At 37.8% G+C, this 21,471-nt stretch overlaps 1 protein-coding gene across 2 annotated transcripts in view; it reads left to right on the forward strand.

The window, feature by feature from the left end:
• Window positions 1–15,308: 15,308 nt before the first annotated feature.
• The window catches only part of LOC140961473 (protein BLISTER-like), a 14,913-nt gene continuing 8,750 nt past the window's right edge, over window positions 15,309–21,471 (forward strand). Inside the window, exons 1-3 of one of the 2 annotated variants that reach the window (XM_073420014.1) lie at window positions 15,309–15,661; window positions 16,188–16,890; window positions 17,014–17,450. In XM_073420014.1, the coding sequence (XP_073276115.1) occupies window positions 15,566–15,661; window positions 16,188–16,890; window positions 17,014–17,450 (1,236 nt within the window). In that variant the 5' untranslated portion in view covers window positions 15,309–15,565. The remainder of the gene's footprint in view (window positions 15,662–16,187; window positions 16,891–17,013; window positions 17,451–21,471) is intronic. The other variant, XM_073420013.1, reaches the window with a different exon arrangement.

Below are 21,471 nucleotides of genomic sequence, written 5' to 3' on the forward strand. Positions count from 1 at the left end.
GCTCAACAGTCTATTCAGGCTATTCCACTGAAAGCCGTTCCAGCTAAAGTTTCAGCAAGAGATCAGTTGCCTCAATCAACTGATCCATGCAAGAAGGTCATCACCTCAGCAGGTGAAAATGAGTCAGCTAGGGCCGTAACTTCTCTGCCAAATTTCAATCGCCCTACCATCTTTGATCATGCTCGACCAAAAAGAATCACTATTCGAGAATTGGTGGAAACTACTCTTTCGGGATTGAACATTCCACACATGCTCACTGATGAGAAAGGCAAGGGCAAGATGATTGAAGAGCCCAGGCCATCAACTGCAATCCAAACCCATATTGACCTTATTTGGGAACAGGTCAATGCATTTGCAGCGTCCAAACTGTAAACTTATGAGGCTTGGACCATGTACAGAACTCACATTTTTGCCAAACAGTTGAAAAGGAAGTCTCAGCTGAAGAAGTTTATCAGGTTGGAAGCAATTGTTTTGAGAATAGTCAAAGCTGCTACTATTGTGCAGGCTTTGAAAAGGAAAAATTATTTCTTTGATCTGATGAGAGCCAAGAAGTTGGCTCAACTAGTTGAGAAGTTGAAAGCAAACTACATTCCTACGAATACAACTGCTTACAATGATCGAGCCGTGCTTAGTTAGTTTGATTCAGATCTTACTTCCTTGCATGTACAGATAAGATTTTGGGAACAAGATCAGGAATTAGTTGATCATGGAGGGTCTTCAGAAGAAGAAGAAGAACCCTCATCACCGAATAAAGAGCCAGCTCAGGATGCGCCTCAATCCTCTGTAGCTGATCCTCTAATGTACTCAGAAGCTGACTTGACACTTGCCCATATTGATGAAATCATTCAGTCAGTAGTACAAGAATCTCAACCAGATGAACCTATTTCTGAATCAGTTGATCACTCAACTGATCAAGCAGTTCAAGAGGCTCCTATATTAACTGAAGAGCCCGTTCAGCTTGTTATCTCTGCTGAACCAGATGATCTAACTGATGTGCCAGCTCAGTCAACAGATAAAAAAATTGCTGAAAATGTGGACGCTCAGTTGCTCAATTTTGAAAATATTCCAACTGACGAGCCATCCCAAGTTTCAGCTGATTCTCAAGCAGAAGCACCAGTTTATGATCTTCCGACTGAAGATCCCACAGATTTACCTATTCAACAGGACAGTTCAGTTGCTGCTCAGGATCCATCTTCTCCTTCTCCAGATCAAGTAGAAGTTACTGAACCAGTCGTTCCAAAACAGACTATTGCAGAGACGATTGTATCTGACAGGACTTTAGTGGTCTTTGATCAAGTCTCCAAAGAACAAGAACCTGGAATATCTGGACTTTTACCTCCTCATTCGTCTACTGATCTTGAAGTAGTTCTTGAAGAAATTCAAGATATTCAGAATAATATGAACAAAATACTGCCGTTTCCCAGATTCAGCAAACTCAGCTAGCTCATACTCTGAAACTGAAACATGCAGAGGTATTCAATTCAGAGAAACTGAAGGCAGTTCATGCTACTGTGACCTCTCTTTCCTTCGCAATAGAAGAAATCAGGAAGAATAGAGGCATAGCTGACAGTCTCTCCCTAACCCAAGATGCAATCAGAAATAGAGTTGACTTTGTGGAGACATCTGTTTCCACAAAGATAGACTTGATGCAAAAAACTGTGCTTAATGCAGTCTCAGACGTAGCCACTTCTGTTAAAGTTCTATCAACCGATGTTAAGAGGTTATCTATCAGAATGAAGGCGTTTGACAAAAAAGGGGAATAGACCTAAGCTACAATCAATCAGTTGATGGATTTATTTGTACAGATTATTTCATTCTTTCATTCATTGTACGAATCTGTACACGAAAATTATTATTTTATCTACAACAGATTTGAAGGACGTCTATAAGCTTAATTGATCAGTTATTATTTGCTTAGTTTTGTCAAACACCAAAAAAAAGGAAATTGTTGGAAACTTAATTTCGGCTGTTTGACAATCCATTTATCTATTGGATTAACTGATCAAGTATTCAAATTATACAGCTTGCCTAACTGAAGTATCGTGTGAGTTATCAAAGGCAACCGAATCCAGCTGAACCGAACTTTCGAAGTTAACCGACTGATCAGTTGAACCTAACTGGATTCTTGAAGACAACTGACTGATCAGATGGAAACTGATCAGTTGATTCACTCAGCACAAGCTTATCAGCAACTATTTATCAGCTGATCGCTCAGCCATCCACGTCATCAAATGAAAAGGACATTCAACCGACAGCAGTACAAGCAGACTGCAACTCGTAGTGGCAATCAACGGATATAATATTCAAATATTATATCAAGTTATCGTTGGAAGAGAAGCCTATAAATAGGCGAAGAGAGCAGCTGAAGAAAAAAGAAGAAAACAAGAATACAAAAACAACTATTTTACTCAAGCTGTTACACTGCTGAAATCAAAAGCTCACACTTACTAGTTCTATCTGTAGCATTCAAGGCTATTGTCTTGAGCTTGTTAGCACACTGTAATCCCTGTTATATTGTTGAATTGTGCTAAGATCAGTCACGAACTGAAATAGCCTGTTGTAACTAAGAGTTTCAGTTTTGGCATTGATAAGACCAAACTGAAGTGGGTCAGTACAATCATTGTATTCGATCAAAGTCTTTTAGTAGAAATCCTATCTTCGTGATAGAAGGGGTGACGTATGAGTTATTCTATTCTCCGAACATCCAGAAACAAATCACGTGCATTTCATTTCAGTTACCTTTTATTTCAGTTATTCTATCTTTCAGTCAGTTTACTTCCGCAACTGTTTTTCAGTTAAACTGATTGTCATCGACTGACGAGATACCGAGTATCAGTTTGTCATTGAACTGAAATCAATTTAGGAGAAACGAACATAATCCGTGAGTGTTAATTCAACACCCCCTTCTAAACACTTTTCACATCATAACCGATCCTTTCAGATCCACTCAAGCGTTAGCGCCTCCCTCAATATCATCACCTGCAACATTCAAACCTAGTGAGTCTAATGACTCAGCATGTCTTAAAAGTGAGTAGCAAATAATACATATACAAACACATGCATTAAAATCATACTTTTATTTAAAATAATTTTATGCATAAATAAATCATGAATCGTAAAATCATAAAATCGTAAAGCTTTGCATCCTTTATCATTTTGGTTGAAGTTTGATCCTTGAAAGTGACTATCATTTTATCCTCTGGTCGACTGATCGGTCTTTAGCTCCACGTACTCATGGGGACGAGCACTAGGCACCATCATGGAAATACAATTGTTGGGCTATCTCTGGGGCCTTTTCCCTCACGATATTCTCATAAAATTGTAAGTTCACAATTCTTTTTTAAAACGGATCCCCCACATATCTTATATCCTTTGTCACAGTCAATTCACATCTCTCAAAATATTTTTCCTTTCTTTTTTAAATCATGTAATATAATGACTTTAGTCATTTAACAGTAAAAATTGCACACCTTTACCATAAATCATAAAATATCATATTTTCATCAAAATCATCATAATATATCATTTATCATGCGTTATGACCCTTCGGAATGCTGCCAACCTTTATCGTACTACTTAGGTGTAAAATGACCGTTTTGTCCCTACACGTAAAATTTCTCGATTTTGACTTTTTTTTTTACTTTTATTGACATGGAATTATCCAAAATATTTATTTAAGCTTAAATATGATTTTTTTAATAATTTTATTTAGCTTAAATTCATGGGTTTCGATTTAATTCCCTATTTAATTATTCGTAAAGAGTTTTAACCCCAATTAATTCAAAAACTTAAATATTTTAATTCCAAACTTTAAGCATAGACTTTTTATACCTAACCGACCTTCGTGAACCATAAACTGACCCCCGTGGACCATGATTCGAACTTTTTTCTTCCCCCTAGCCAAAATCGAACTTAAGATATTCTCCTTGAGCCGACCCTCGTTTTTCTCGAACCACACCCGAGTCACCTCGGACCATCACCTGCCCAGCCCCTCTTAGACCACCCTGAACCATCCTGGACCAGTGCACCTAGCCCCTAGCCCAACCCTCTCCAAATTCGAGCCATACACCCCTAGAACCGTTCGCATCCCTAAACCTCGAGCCACCACTGAACCGCCCTGGTCCCAACCTTGACCAGACCCTCCTGGACTCTACCTGAACCCCTCTTGACCATCCCCGAGCCGACCCTAGCCTTGAACCAACTACGCGCACCTTTTCTCCCTTCTACAAGGTCGAGGCCTGACCTACGCGAGCCACCATGAACCTTGGTCACACCAGGCTCTGTCCCGAACCCTAGCCATCTTCCCTAGACCTTACTGGACCAGCCTTGCCAGCCCAAACCCTGCTGCGAGCCGCCATAGTCGCAACCCTCAACCTGCATGCATGGGGAAGAGTCCTACCCCTTGTGGACTCTACTCCAGCTGCTATCCACGAGTCCTAGCCTTGCTAGGACTCTTTCTAATCCAGTACAGGCCCCTACCCAAGCCCTAGCCGAGCAGCAAGCCACAATGCACAAAGCCGAGCCCTTGATCATCTAGACACATAGGAAAACCCTAAGTTCTTACCCAACCTCAGCCAAGCTGAACTCCAGCCAGTATTTTGTCCCCTTACGACTTTTTTCCCATCCCTTAAACACCTTCTATTGGCAACGTGTCCTTAGAATCTTAACGTTTAAGAAACAAGCGTAAAAACATCAAAACTTTTTAAAATAATCATCATGTCGTTGAACCATCGAACATAAATATTTTTTATGCAAAAATAATTAAAACATGCATATTATGGATTGAATGATGCGTCAAGGGAGTTTAGAAGCGTGTCTTTGTGTTTTAGAAAGCTCGATACGTGGTCGTCGACGTGGGGTACGAGGAAGGACGAACGGGCGATGAAGACTCCTTGTTTCTTCTTCTCATTATTTTCGAAAATTGGTGTGTGGTGTGGAGTGTGTGTTTCGGTTGAATGGTGAAGAAAATACCTAGGCTTTCTCTTTCGTAAATTTTATTTTGCATGATAATGGGCTTGGGTTTTGGGCTTTAAAGTATAGGAGTAATTGGGCATACTCAAATTAGCTAATTTGGGCCCAATAAAACTTATTTAATTGTAAAATAAAAGTTTATAAAAATTAGTTTCTAAAAATAATATTTTTAATCTTTTAAAAACTCGTCGTTTGTCCAAAACCGACTTCTCGGGTAAAATCGAGCTCTCACGTAAAATAATTCGAACTCTACCCTTTTTAGAAAAATTTAATCATATTAAGAAGCCTTGAAAATATTTAGTGAAAAATATTTATTCTTGTCTTGGTCGTCCCCGGTCTCTTTTCCCCAGCCTATTATTAAATATTCGGGTAAAATCCTTCAATTTCATAAAATCATGTCGTATAATCATTTAATCATGCAATTATATCTTTAATCATGTAATATGCATCAACTAAGCATTTAATAATCAATTAAATAAAACAATTATGCAATTTAATTCATTAGCAGGCATGCGGTTTACGTGGAATGATTTTTTTTTTTTCGGGCGTTACATTACGAGAAACTTGTACTGAGCAGGTTCAAGCCCACAGAACTAATCTTGCAGTTGGCAGATAAATCTGTCAAGGTACCGCTGGGTTTTGTGGAAGATGTTGAAGTTCAGATCGATAAACTGAGGCTTCCAGCAGATTTCGTTGTGCTTGACATAAAACAGTCAGAATGTTCGTGTCATTCTAGGACTACCATTCTTGGCTACTGCTGGAGCCGTCATTGACTTGAAATAAGGAAGGTTGACCATGGAGGTTGAAGGTCAAAAGGTGGAAATCAAGGCATCCAAGAGATCACATGACCCACCTTGAACATGATGGTGACAGTCATGCTGAAGACGTTAAACCAAGCGCTTATTGGATGCAACCCAATCAGTATCTTTTAATGCTTTTTTTATTTTATTTATTTTCAGTAGTATAATTGTTTTTGCGTTTTCATGTTATTGGATTACGCATGTGAATATTAGACATTGATACGTGTTTTATTATGTCGGTAGAAGTTGAAACGAGGTGTGGAAAGGAGCTCGAGTATTCGCAATCTCGGACGTACAAGCACCAAGGCGCCATCGATCAGCCCCGCGGCTCCATTTTTACGAAGACCAAGCGCCTACGCGCATACACCAAGCGATGCGACGCCAATCATGCACAGGACTCAGTGCCTAGGTGCTAGAATTTAAGCGTCGTGGCGCTCCAATGGCCGAAGAGCAAGCGCCGCGGAGCTGGTTAGCACTAGGTCGGGAATTATATAAAAAAAGAGGGCTTCGAGAAACACCTCTACCCTAAACCTAACAACAGCGCCGCGGCAGTCTCTTCTCCACCACCAAAAAATTGCTCCTCCTTCACAATTTTATTCTTCAAAACAACATAATACACAACACAAATCACTCTCAAGCCAAGTTCATCTTCATATCTCATTTGAAAGTCTTCCTCGGGCATAAGAATTTCAACGACAGTTTTAAAAACGAGTCGACCCCAGATGGATAGCAAGCTAATTTTTGTGCTCTACAACAAGGTAATCGATTTTGGTGTTGTAAATCTCAAATTTCATGTTTGAATTTGAAGGAATTGAGTTCTTGGGTTTATGCATATAAAGTGTTTGATAATTTGCCTAAGTGAGTTTGTTCTTGAGGATTTTTGGATTAGAGATTGCATATTGTAGAGGAACTAGTGCTCGATAGAATATTTTGATATTGTGGTGGCTATATTATTGGTACATCGTTGTTGCTAGGTGTTGTTGTTGGGACAATGATTATCTAGTGGAGTTGTTATTTGAGTTGAAGCATGTCGCTGAAGAAGAAGAGTAAACGTGGTGAATCTAGGGATGGTTAGTCGTATTCGGCTAATTTTGATAGACGACGGTTCTAGGATGTTGTTGCCACTGAGAATTATACGAAATTGCACAAAAAAAATATGTAGTAGGAGAGGGGGATGGATCAGAGATACCCAAATTGTGACACATTAGTTCTTGGCAGTTGGATTGGGACGAGTTTGTGAAGCCACCTGCAGATGCTGTGATGTCCCTTGTTAGGGAATTCTACGCAAATTTGAAGGTAAAGCACGAGGACTATCATGTGAAGATCGGGGGTGGATAGTTGCCTTCAACAATGAAATGATCAACTCGTTGTACTCGATGCCAAACTATGACACCGACGAGTACATGAAGTTTATGAGAGAGGCCTACCCCTATGAGGTAATCATTACTACACTTTGTGAGCCAGGCACAACGTGGAAGCTCAATAATCAACGAGACCTGGTCACAATCCCAGTGACATCCATGAAGAGGGAGGCATATAACTGATATCATTTTGTAGCCTCGCGATTGATGTCATCCAAGAATGTTTCGGATGTGACGAAGACTAAGGTAGTGTTGGTTTATTGTATCATCACTGGCAAGATAGTAGATGCAGGCCGAGTGATTATGAGTTCGATCTTGTAGGCTGCACGGGGCACTTCCACAGTTAGAATGCCCCATTCTTCGACCATCACAGATCTCTATCACCTAGCGGTGGTTACATGGGATGACAGCGAGGGAGTGTTGCGGACGAAAGGTAATATCTTATTGGTTGAAGACCTCCCGAAAGACAAGAGACGGAGGCAGATTGCTAGTGGTCCGGACTAGGCTTTAGGGAGTGGAGCATAGCCGCAACCCACCGCACGGGCACCACACACACGACAGACATGTACAGAGAAGGGACAGACCACACACGAGCGTCTCGATGATCTAAAGTGCATGATGAGGATACAGTGGCAGATCACTCGCGAGCGCATGGATTATATGCACGATTTTATTCGTGTGCTTGCACAGCGCTTCCCTGCGACCGGCGCCTACAACGAGCCATTCCCGCCTCCGCCAGAGTTTTCACACCAACCCATCGAGGATGATGACGAGTATGATGAGGATGAGGAGGTCGAGTTGTCAGGCAAGGACAGCGAGTCCTGATGCTCGCTGTACGAGGTACGTGATCCCATGTTTTTCTTAGTTTATTACTGTACATTGAGGACAATGCACATACTTAAGTTTGTGGTGGAGGGGGGAGGAGAGGGGGGTTGTGAATTTGCTTTGCTTGTTTGAGTTATTAATTCGTTTTGAGGACTGCATGATTAGTTATTTCTTGCACAGTAGTTAAAGTTTATTAATTTCGTAGAGAGACTAAGCGAGTCGTGTTGGTAAAAAAAAGAAGATAATGAAAAAGAAAAAAAGAGTCATTTTAATTCTTGCATGCTAGATTTGTTAGAAAAGAGTCATAGATAAGTCATTGTGTGACCGATGATGAGAATGAAGTAGTGGTTCTGAAGCATATACGTGTTCATGCTAACTTGGGAGTCACATCTTTTGTACTGTCATATTTTTTGATGCCGTTGTCTCAAGTTTAGCTCCTTTTGGGTGAATAAATATTTGAGATTTTTGTAATCTGTATAGATCTTGCATTTCTCACCATAAAGGTAGTGTCTCCAAATCTTAAGCGCAAATACGACTGCTGCAAGCTCAAGATCATGCGTCGGATAATTCTTTTCATGGAATTTCCATCATCTAGACGCATATTCGATGACCCGATTATATTGCATGAGAACTGCGCCCAATCCTAGCTTTGAAGCGTTGGTATACAACACATACTCCCCTTGTTCTGTTGACACAGCTAGAACTGGCACGGTAGTGAGTACATGCTTCAACTGATCAAAACCGCCTTGACACTCTGGCCCCATACAAATTTTGCATTCTTCTTCGTAAGAGATGTCAATGATACAGCAATAGACGAAATACCCTTGATGAACTTGCGATAGTAGCCAACTAAGCCTAAGAAATTGCGGATTTTCTTTACACTTTTAAGCACCGGCCACTCTTTAACTGTCTCGACCTTAGGTGGGTCGACTTCTATTCCTTCTCTCGAAACGATGTGGCTTAAGAATGCCACCTTCTCTAGTCAAAACTCGCACTTGCTGAACTGTGAATATAATTTTCGATCTCGCAATACTTGCAAAGTTGTCTTCAAGTGCTGATCATGCTTCTTTCGGCTCTTAGAGTAAATCAAAATATCATCGATGAAGACATTGATAAAATGATCGAGGTCCGGATGAAACATGCGATTCATGAGATCCATGAATATAGTTGGGGCATTAGTCATTCCAAAAGGCATCACAAAAAATTCATAATGCCCATAGTGTGTTCTGAAAGCCATTTTATGCACATCTGTCTCCTTTACTCGAAGTTGATGATATCCGGATCGAAGATCTATATTTGAGAATACCGAAGCTCCTTGCAGCTGATCAAACAAATCCTCTATTCGAGACAATGGATACTTGTTCTTCACTGTTACTCTATTCAGTTCTCGATAGTCGATGCAGAGTTTCATACTCCCATCTTTTTTCTTCACAAATAACATCGGCGCGCCTCTTGGAGAGAAATTAGGGCGAATAAATCCCTTTTCTAGCAGCTCTTGAATTTGATCTTTCAACTCTTTCATCTCAGCAGGTGCTAGATGATACAATGCCTTAGAGATTAGCACAGTACTTGGCATCAACTCAATAGCAAACTCCACCTCTCTCTCGAGTGGAACGCTAGAAACGTCATCAGGGAACACATCCGGAAAGTCCTTGACAACTTCCACATCTTCTATCGATCGACTTCCAGCGTCGGGTACGCATATAATACTTGCAAGAAAACCTTGGCAGCCTTTCCGAATAAGCTTCCTTGCATGCATGCAAGAAATGATGCGCGACATTTGTCGATGCTGCGGAGCCTCGAATATGAACGATTTCCCATTGGGCGGTCTTAATAATTACTGACCTCTGCTGGAAATCGATAGTAGCTCCATTCAGTGTGATCCAATTCATGCCCAAAATAATGTTGAACTCGGGCATCGGCAACACAATAAGGTTCGCTCGAACGACATTCTTCTCTAATTTGAGCTCCACATCCTTAACCATGCTTGTAGAGATCATATGCTCGCCCGAAGGCACTGTGACTTTGAATGCCGACTCCACATCCTCCGGTGAAATTTCCAATTGTTTCACAAAGGATTCAGATATGAAATAATGCATAGCCCTAGAATCTAGCAAATCGCAGGTAGCTACACCTGCTAACAATATTCTGCATGTGATAATAGTCACATTATACTCAAACAAGACCATAAATTCGAAAATTCTTATCATCTAGTCCCTTTCTAGTTTCCCATATTAGCAAATCAGTCCCTAATGTCACGAACATATTGCAAAGTGACCCCTTTTATATTTTGAAAATTCCAAAACGGCCCTCAAAATTTTCGAATTATTGCAATTTAGTCCCCAAGAATTCGAATTATGTCCAATCTACCCTAAATAATTTCGAAAATTTCTAATTAGTCCCTTAAGTTTCTAGATTGACATAATTCAGTCCTTAAATTCTCAACCTACCTCGATTTATCCTAGCATGCATGTTTATTAATTCGAGCAATAAAGCAATATAAAATTCTTAGATATATGGAATACATGTAATATGCGTAGTGTCAGGCTCTGCTTGCTCAGCATGCATCACATAAGCCCTTCCAATCACGTGCTGCTTCTGCCTCGGGCAATCAATAGCCTTATGCCCGCCTCCTTCGCATCTGAAGCACTTGTTGGTGCCCCACATGCACTTGCCAGAGTGCTAGCGATTGCATTCCTTTAAAGTGACTATCATATATCATATCATCATGGTCGACTGATCAGTCTAGCTATACCAAGTACCTGGGGGCGGGGCGTCAGCAACTCTCGTCACTGGGCCGTGGCCAAATATGATAATACGATCGTCGGGCTCCTTCGGGGACCTTTTCCCGTAAATGGGCTCCCTCTGGGGCCTTTTCCTTCCCCATTAAAGCTTTGGTGACACAGTCAATTCACATCCTTCAAAATATTTTTCTTTTTCTTTTTTTTTTATAAAATATCGAGTCCTTTAAAAATAGTATTTTTCGGTAAAAATCGTACAGTCTATGCATATATTATAAAAATATCATATTTCCATCATAAAAGTTTTAAAAATATCATTTAGCATGTATTATGATTCTTCGGGACACTGCCAGACCTTTCGACTACCTGAGACGTAAAATGACCATTTTACCCCTGGACGTCGAACTTCTCAATTTTGATTTTTTCTTACTTTTCTTGACTTGAGCTTATCCCATAGCATCATATAAGCTTAAATTTAACTTCTAATATTTTTCTTAAACATAAACCTGAGTCTTTCGATTTATCGACTTAATAGCTAAAGCGTGAAGCGTTTTAGACCCGAGTAAATTCAAAACTTAATATTTTCTTCTCAAATTTTAAATATAATCTTTTCATTCCTAAAATACCCCCTGTGAACCACGAACCAACCCTCACGGACCACGGTTCGAACCACCTATCTTGTCCTAGCAATTTTCGAACCCCTAAACCTTAAGTCGAGCCCCGATATTCCAAAAACCCGAGCCACCCTCGAACCACCATAGACCAGACCTTACCCTACCCTCTTGGACCCTACCTGACCCAGCCCTGACCAACGCCCAGCCGCCCCCACCCTGCAGCTGAGTCGCGACCACCCCACGACTTCCTTGGGTTATCGCGGCTGCCCTTGGTCTGTCCCTCGACGAGTCCAGCCCTGCTAAGACTCTTCCTAGCCCTAGGACGCAGCCTCCACCGTGCCATGACTCTGCCTGATCGAGCCCCTGTCCAGCCGCTGCCCTATGCGATTGATGCAACCCAAACCATGCATGAAACCCTAGCGTCTTATGCATTCCCTCGCTATCGATTCTGTCCAGCCCTCGTTTCATACCTAAACGACTTCGTTCTCGTCCCTTAATCATACTCTAATGGTAGCGTACCCTTTGGAATCCATAACATGACTCATGTATGTGTATAAAAGTCAAAACTTTGAAAAATATGCATCCAACCGTCAAATAATTTGATCAATATAATTTTCATGCTTTAAAACATAAATCATGCATAATATGATTTGAATGGTGCAAAAAGAAAGTTTAGAAGCGTGTTTTTGCGTTTAGAACGCTCGAATATTCAGTCGTCAGCATGAGTTGCGAAGAGGAACGAATGGGCGACGAACAACCTTGAATTCTTGCTTGAAGTTTTCGAATATCTTGTGTGTGTGATGTGTGAAATTTTTGGCAATTACAACTTTTAGAAGCATATTGATTTGATTTTATAATTTAATGTTTTAGGCGATAAAGGAGTATAGAGTTTATAGGTTTTAGGAATCTAGCTTTGAAAATAATTAGATCCATTAATACTAGTTAAATTAGGCTCATTAAGGCCCTATTAAATATAAAATAAAAGTTTACAAAAAATCGTTTTCAAAAATAATAACTTTCGGGTCCACAAAAATCATACGTTTAACTAAAACCGGCTTCCCGGATAACATAAGGTTCGACTCGTCAAATAATTTAGACTCAAACATTATTAGAAAATTTTCATCCTATTAAATTATTTTATCGAGCTTTAAAAATATTTATCGAAAAATATTTTCATCTTGGTCTTCCCGATTTTCTTTCCCCATCCTAATATCGATTATCCAGACAAAATCTTTAATTTCATAAAATCATACAATTTAAACATTAATCATGTATCATTTATGTATTTAAAATCAATTAAATAAAACAAATAAACAATTTAAATGATTTGCATGCATACAGTTTACGTGGACTGATTTTTGGACGTTACACCTGGTCTAGCCACACACTGAACCCGACGCCCCAAAGCCGCAATCACCTCTCATGCGCGCTGTGATGCTTCCTTAAACTATTGCTGCGCTAGCGGCTTATCGGCCTATCTCGGACCACCTAATGACATCTAAACACACCCCATAACATAACCATACGTAGCAACAAGTCTTCTGATCGGTCCAGTTAAGCCGACGACCAAAAACTCGAGAAAACGGAGAAGTTCATGCATATTATATATCGAAAACGATTTTAATAACAATTTAGCATTCATATAATCAAACCAATGAGTTTTTATGCATATTTTGTATCAAAATATAGTAAGTAACATGATTGATGCGTCAAAGAAGGGTTTAGACATACCTTTACGTTTTAAACGCATGAAATATCGAATACCTATGCGAGGAAGAACGGAGGTCGAACATAGATGTTTTGATGTGTTTTCTTGCTTCAAAAGCGACTAAATTAATCAAGGAACGTAGGGTGATAATCGGCTATGGCTGCTGCTACGTGAAGAACCAAGAAAAATTCCCCAAACCCTAGCCTACCTTCGGCCGAAGTGTGTGTGTTCTAGGTGTGTGTTGTGTGAGAAGCCTGAGAATGAGGGTTCTATGGTAAGACTCTCCTCTTATATTTAATAAAATATTAGCTAGGTGTTTTAGGTTAATTACCCAAAGTTTTAATTACTAATTAAGCACTCCAACTTTTAAGATTATACAATTTAAGAGTCCTACAAATCTTAAATTCTACTCATAATTAAATACTAACTAATTTAATTAATTAATTAATAAAATAACTATTAAAATATTATATCTCGAGTGGAAATATTTAAATTCCTTACATTTTCATAATTTGTTAATTAAAATGTTTAACGTCTTTATTTCACTCGATAAATTAAATTTGACTCTTAAATGTTAAAATTCATAAATCTTTTAAAATACCTAATTTCTTGTATTAAAATAAAAATATAACTTTAAATTTTAACACCTCAATCGTCTCCGATCTCTTTTCCCGTTTCGGCATCGAATATTCCCCTGAAAATTAAAAATCGAGAAAATATTTTAAATTTCATGAAAATAAATAAATATACATTTAAAATAATTTAACACATAAAATGTATCACCTAAATTATTAATTAAATAAATAAACTATTTCAATTATGCATGAGTTTACGTGTACTATTTTTAGGCTAGTGTATGCTATTAACCCAAATCAAAATATCACAACACGTTAATGACAAGAATATGTCTCTTGTGAGACGGTCACACGAATCTTTATCTGTGAGATGGGTCAACCCTACCGATATTCACAATAAAAAGTAATACTCTTAGCATAAAAAATAATATTTTTTCATGTATGACCCAAATAAGAGATCCGTCTCATAAAATACGGTCCGTGAGACCGTCTCTCACAAGTTTTTGCAATTAATATATCTTCATTCCTGACATTAACGATTTAATGTTTAGTAATCTATGAGTTTGGACTAAATTAACCCTACGTTAAAAAACTATTAACCTAAACTCTATATGTATAGGCCAAAAAAGGGGGAAATAAAAGTAAACTTCTCCTCTCCCAACCTACTGTAAGTGGAGTACATATTTGCTTCCAGCCAAACCAAAACTCTATTCACTCCATCATTCAAGTTCTAGGTTTGGCTTACCTATCATGTTCATTTGCAGGAAAATGCCATTTGATTTATATGTTTAGAAAGTTTTTTATTTCCTTTTTCCTTTCCAATTTACATTTTCGTTGTTCATGAATTTCTACATAGAAACAAGATAAAATATTGTAATGCTCCGGATTCGACGACTGTTACCACTATACCAAGAAGAGTATTTCCAGCGTGCTTATGTGCTCACTCACACGCACCCTATGAAACTTCCCAAGATGTCACCCATCTCAAAATTGCTCCAAGTCAAGTACGTTTAACTTTGAAGTTCTTATGTGATGAGCTACTGAAAAGAAGATTCACTTTCTTGATATGAGAAGTACATATCAAATCTTTTAAGCCATCTTCAACTGCACAGTCCTATACCTGAACAGTTTCGGAATCCCTCTCCTTCCGGTGTAAGATCGGTTCATTCATGTTCCCTCCGCCTAGAAGCCTGACAGGAGCTGCTTATTGCCCGTGCAACCTCATGACACCGACGATCACTCCTCGCCCTCTCCGGCTCCGGGCCTCACAAATATATTAGGTCATAAGAAAGTGAACATAAAGTATATGAAATATTAAACATTTCAAATTTGTAATTAAATTATGTAAGCGCTCAGAACCACATACACAAATCGCTAGTATAGATTATATTCTCAATATAAATATTCAAATTAATCTTATTTGAAAGAGTGAATGGACGATAAAAATAGGTTATATATGATATGATAAATTTAATTTTATTATTAATTTTGTATATAGATTCTATTTTACAATTAGTTTGCCTATAAATATGTGTGTATTTAAATTCAAAACTGCATAAAAATTGTACATAATATGATTTATGTTTTTTTTGGGGAATCAAGATATATTCTTTTATTAGTCAAAAGAAAATTTAAAATTGTATAAAAAGGGCAGTATTGTCCATTAATTAAAAATTAAAATTGAAAGAAAATAGAAATACGTAATTTTCCAAATCCTGACGTAATGTGAATTTCTCACGCTCGAGGGGAAAGGAGGAAGATTTTGCTAGAACGCGAGTAAATTGAAAACGTAGGGAGTCAATTACTCCCAATCAGATCGAAACATGTCCTAAATTTCATTCAATCTTACGAATTTGTTTGATTGTTTATGGTGAAACCGCTATTTTCCCACCGCATTTAATTGTTATATCAATTGAAAATTTGTGGACTGATCTAATTATTGCCGGGGAAATGGGGTTTTCTGCAATTGGATGTCTTTGAGGTTCGAAAGTTGCGGTGTAGATTTTTGCATGGCTTCCCCGCAAGTTTTGAAAAAGCAAGAGCAATTGGCAGCTGGAAGGAGAAAGGTCTTTTATTTTTCGGTTCTCAATTTCCATTCTTTAATTTAATTGGTTTTGCTTGAGATTCTGTTTAGTTTTGTTTATATATATCCGCCTAAATGGGGGATTGTTTTTTCATTTGGATCATGATTCATTGGATATTTCATAACAAGTGAATGTAATTCTTTATATATTTGCCTGTGCGCATAGAGCAGATTGGAGTATCTGCTGATTAGTTTTTGAATTCTTTCTTATTTTGTTGTTGAATTTGTATTTCTTAATCTAACTTCTATGCGCCATGCTGGTTTGGTTTAATTCGAGAATGTGAATTTTATTGAACTTCAAATTTCAGAGGAAGCTGTTTTATTCGTGTTTTGTATCTGACCAATTTTATTTTTTTTTTCACCATCTAATTATTGATTTGTCAGGCTTCTTAGTTGGTACTCTGTTAAGTTTGTTTTCCAGTAGCTGAGATGCTTCCCTTTTAATTATCTGGTTATTCTGTGTTTTTATTAGTAATAAGTTGGTTTTAAATTCATTACTTGATCTGCAGCTAGAGGAGTTTCGCCGAAAGAAGGCCTTGGAGAAGGCTAAAAAAGCTACATCTACCAGTCTTCTTGATCCTTCCGATGATGTCTCACATGAGAAGCAACCATCTGAATCTGAGCGGTTATATATGGATGATGATAGTGTGCTTACATATGACACATTTTCTGTAGGTGGTTTGAAAGCTTCAGGTGTTGTTGAGAATAATGAGACAAATGAAACTGGTATTGCTTTGCAAAATGAATTTGGTTCTTCAGGCAACAAGATTGCTAGCAGTTCCCTTGTGAATAAGACTGGTGTATATTCATCCGATCTAGAACATTCATTCTGTCATGATAAACAGTACAAGAATGCTTCTGCTTCTTTGAGCTCCTTGGAACCTAGAAGTTCGGGATATAAATCATTGGATAGAGATGAAAAGGATGGATCATCATCTCTAACTACATCTAGTATCGGAAATGATAGCTTTTTGGCTCATTCTGTATCATCCGTGCAGGAAGCTTCAAGTCACTTTAATGACCATGGTTTAGATGGTTACCCGTTAAACATCAGTGATGACCTTGGGAAGGATCTTTTGCTTGGGAACTCAAGCTCGTCTACCCTTTTTGCTAAAAGGTTTTCATCTGAGAATTCTGTCAGCACACTGTTGGAAGACAGTGTGGGTACTAGGGACTATCAGGGTAACACATCAACATTTTCTCCACACCAAGGTAATATTTAATTGAATGAAATATGTTACTCTTTTAGTATCTCTCTTCCTATACCCTGATTTATTTTAGAAATTTCTTATGATTTTGTTATGTTCTATGCTTGGGCTTCCTATTGGGTTACAGAATCTGTTCATTCTGCTACAAGTATTGGACAAAGGCTCTCTGTGTTTCCTGATACCGGGGAAAACAGAATTAGAGGCTCTGTTGTTCATACAGGCAGCATGGACCATTCATCTTCATGGATACGCGACCATATAAATGATGAATTTGATTCTGATGCTCGAAGATCATCCAATAATGCACTACCACCTCCATCTGTAGCTGGCAAGAGATCCCGACCATCATTTCTTGATTCTATTCACATCTCAAAAGGTCCATCATCACCCCCTCCCCACTTCGGGGAATCAAAATTTGATTTTTCCAGTTCGAAGGTTTTTCAGAAATCTGCTACCTCATTCATTGATTCTGGTAAAGCGGTCGAATCTCCCAATCATTTTGTGGAAGCTAAAAATGACTTCTTTTTGAAGACACCGAATGAAGACTTTTCTACTTTGGAACAGGTTTCTTGACTGTATTTTTTTCTGTTTCCAATAGTTGTGAAATCTATTATGAAAGTTATATTTCTTGATTCACTTGTATTTTGGTTACATGTGCTTTGTTTAGCTCCTGTTGTTGATTCGTTTGCCTCATCATAGAGTTTTGGAAAATTGCAATTTTTCTGTTCGAAATTTAATGCTGTTGATTTTTCGTATACTCAACAGTTCTCTTGGAATATTACCAAACGCCATGACGATAATCTGGCAGTTTATTATGACTTCCTCTATTTATAGTGGATATTCTGAATTTTACTGTTCGAAGACGCTGAATGTGGCATAGTTCTGTTGTTACTTAGGAAACGCTAAAAAGAGTGATATAGATGATAGTTTGGTGAATGCTGTACAATAATTTGATTCATTCTTGGAATGGGAGGGAATATGAGCCAATAAATTTTCTTTTTCTTCAGCAAACTGACGACAGAAGCTTGCTGCATGTGGATTTTCAGTAGTTAGCGGCTCTCCAAATTTAGAATTTGATGAGCATACTTTACATCTAAAGCAGATCCACACGTTCCACAACTGTTAGTGATATCATGTAATTATTGATCCAATAAATATGACCTATAATATGGGTTGTAGGATGTCATACAATTGCCTCTAGATGTGATCTATATCTGTATGATACTAACTGTTGACTGAAACACTTTCCCTACTTCTGCATTAACTCACTAGACATGCATTTTCAAAGAGAAATCATGACATCTCATGTGGGCCCTGAGTGACTTGTAATATCATCCTTATTTTATAGTTAAGTGGCGAAAATGTGTATAATCCTTGACTTTTGCAAAAATAATGCAAATATTATCAGTACGATCTCGAATGAAAGACAAGTATAATTTCACTGTCTTGCTAAGATAATATTTCAATTCCATAATTCTCTTTCGATTCGGAGTCTTGAAATCCTGTAACTGGAATTTACAATAAGCAGAAAGAAAATAGATGTTAAGTTTTTGGGGACAAGAGGGAATAAACTGAGCTTATATAATTATAACAAGTTGATCACGTAATTCTCAGTTTTTGTGTCAGATTAAGGCTGACATTTTATCTTATTTTATTATTCATTATCCGAAAGGTCTTGAAATAACGGTAAACACTAGAGACTTTCACTGTAAGTCATATCAATAAAAACCCAAATGTATAAAATATTATGGATTTTATTCTCACTCAAAAGAATTCAAGATAAACTTGGGAGGCTTTGATACAACATGTGGGCTCCGACTTATAATATCATCATTATTTTATATTTATAGTAGCGAAAGCGTGTACAATCCTTGACCTTACAAGATAACCAATACTATTAGTACGATATCGAATCAAATATAAACGTAATTTCAAGGTCTTGCTAAGTCAAAATTTCAATAACCATAATTCTCTTTCTCTATTCGGAGTCCTGAAATCCTGTATCTGAAATTCATAATAAATGGGAAGAAAATAGATGTTAATTTTTTGGGGACTTAGTGAGGGAATAAATTGAGCTTATATATTTATACAAGTTAAACAATAATTTATTAGTATAATAATTCAATATTTCAATATGAGATTACATATATCAATAGCAACGTATCGTTACGAAAATATAAGGGAAATGCAGTGACTGTTCATGACTCTGAAATGAATATGGTGTTCTAAAGAGGTGGCTCCACCAACATTCGGTGTAACGTTTTTCCCAACGTACTCAACTAAAACCGTACAATCAGCGTTCTAAAATGCGCCTAGGCGGTGACCTACCGCACCGATAAGATGCTAGGCGGTCAGCCTAGGCGCTTGGGCGCTCCTGGGCGGGTCTAGGCAGGCCTGGGCGCTCCTGGGCGGACCTGGGCTGGTCTAGGCGGGCCTGGACACCCTTAAATAAGCCTTATTTGTTTCGAAAAAATTGTTTGGGGTTTTCATATTTTAAAGTCTAATTAAAAATTAAAAGTTGAAAAGAGGCTGTCCTAAATCTAACGCAGCACCAAAGAAATCGAGAAGCCTTATGGGAAATATTTACATCTCCCGTTTTGTGGAGCAGCAGCGATGTCTTTCTTCTACCTCTTTTTTGTTTCGGGTTCTTGCATTTCTTGATATATCTGCCTATGCTACCTCAATCAAGTACATGAAACAAATTTAAAGAATTTTCATCACTGATTCTGGTACCATTTTATTAAGCAACTTCCTCTGGTTTTATTGTTATCTCAATCTCCTTGGAAGAAATCTGAATTCTTTCTTATTTTATTGAGATGACACAATAGATTATGAAGGGAATATTTTGAACGCATTTTAAATTTTGATATTATTGTGTTGAAGTTCTAATATGTTATTTATTATATTGACACCGTAGAATCCGATTAGCGGCGCCTAGTCCCCGTCTAGGCGGCCTAGCCGCTAGGCGCTGGTCTAGCGCCCGACTAGCGCCTATCGAATTTTAGAACCTTGCGTACAATTAATCATTTACGAGCCTAAGTGAACTCAAATTTTTGGACCGAAGTCACGTTGTCCAGATGAACCATATACCAGTGTTTAAACCCGTTAATTGGACTTACTTTCCTGGCCGAAGTCGTGTTGTCCAGTGGACTAGCAACCCGGTACATAGACCGTTGTCCAGGGCTCTGGTCATTCATTCATTCAATCATGCAGTCAATAGCCGATCGGTAATCAGCCAGGAACTAATAATTCATTCCAGAAATTCAAGTATGCATAACAATATGATCAATAAAATGTAAATGCACAATATTATGCAATATATATGAATAAATCGTTAGTTTATGAAACTTCATCGTAAATTCCAGGCCGAATGCCAAAAGACCATAATTGAAATAAAAAAATTGTACTGAACTCACAGTAGAAACCTTACCTCAGTTGATGAACCCAAGCCAAGATAATTTCCTATAATTACCGTTTGCGCAATTTTACACTGTTAAGATTGGTGGTGGGTGATGAAACCTTTAAAAATCATTTTTGCACAAAACTTGTACCGGGTAGTTTTTGTTTTAAACTTTAAAAATTTATAACAATTAAAATACATGTCCATAGTTGTCAATCGTGTGTAGTGCCCTGTAGCGTAAAGGTTGCTCGTGGCTATAGCGAATAGCGTAGCGAGAGATATTTGAAAGTAAAGTGTCACAAGCATATAAATATATAATATATAGCAGATAGTAACATCAATAGTTTATGCTTAAATAACAAATCTATATGTTCAAAGCATATAAAGCCGCAATTCTAAAACTAGAAAAACATAATCTAAAATTCATCTTCATCACCTTCTTCAAGATCGAGACCATCTTCTTCATTTGAAATTGTATAACGCCCGACATCATTCTGTTCTTCACTTTCTTTATCAAAGTCGAATTCATCCTCTTCATCTACAAGATTAAGTGTAGTAGATGTTCCTGTTGGCAGTGTTGAATTGAAATAGAATTGGGCCTAAAAATTGTGCAAAATAAGCCAACAAAATAGAATTTGGCTACTGCGACGATGATCGGCCGACACATTTGTAAACTAGGAAACATTTTGAACAACTTTTATGTTATGATTGAAATAAAATTAGTTCAAGAAAATGAGGAAAACAAGTTGTAAGTAGCTACCTTAAAACTAGTTTTCTGGAAACTTTTCAAAAACTCTTCTTAACGAACTCTAATTTTCTGGAAAGATTTGGATCGTAATCTTGTTACACCTCCAGCACATGATGTCTTTTGGGTAAGAAAGAGTTGCCCAAAAATTTTTAGATTTTGGACGGGGATTGATATTTTTCTCTTCTTTTCTCTATTTCCCCCATTTTTGTGCTTCATCTCCAATCCATTATTTTTCTCTCTAAACCCAATAAATTTTATTAACTTATCTAATGAAATGCTTGGAACGGGACCTATTTATAGCAAGGGAGTGAAGTGGGGGGTAGTGTTGATATATAGACACTTGGCTTTGGCTTGAAAACCAAGTGCCAAGACTATACTTGCATATGTATATTAAAACAAAGAAGACTTAATATTTTAATCTTTAAGTTTTATTTAAT

This window comes from Primulina huaijiensis, chromosome 16 (assembly GCF_012295235.1).
Source record: "Primulina huaijiensis isolate GDHJ02 chromosome 16, ASM1229523v2, whole genome shotgun sequence".
Classification (NCBI taxonomy): Eukaryota; Viridiplantae; Streptophyta; class Magnoliopsida; order Lamiales; family Gesneriaceae; genus Primulina; species Primulina huaijiensis.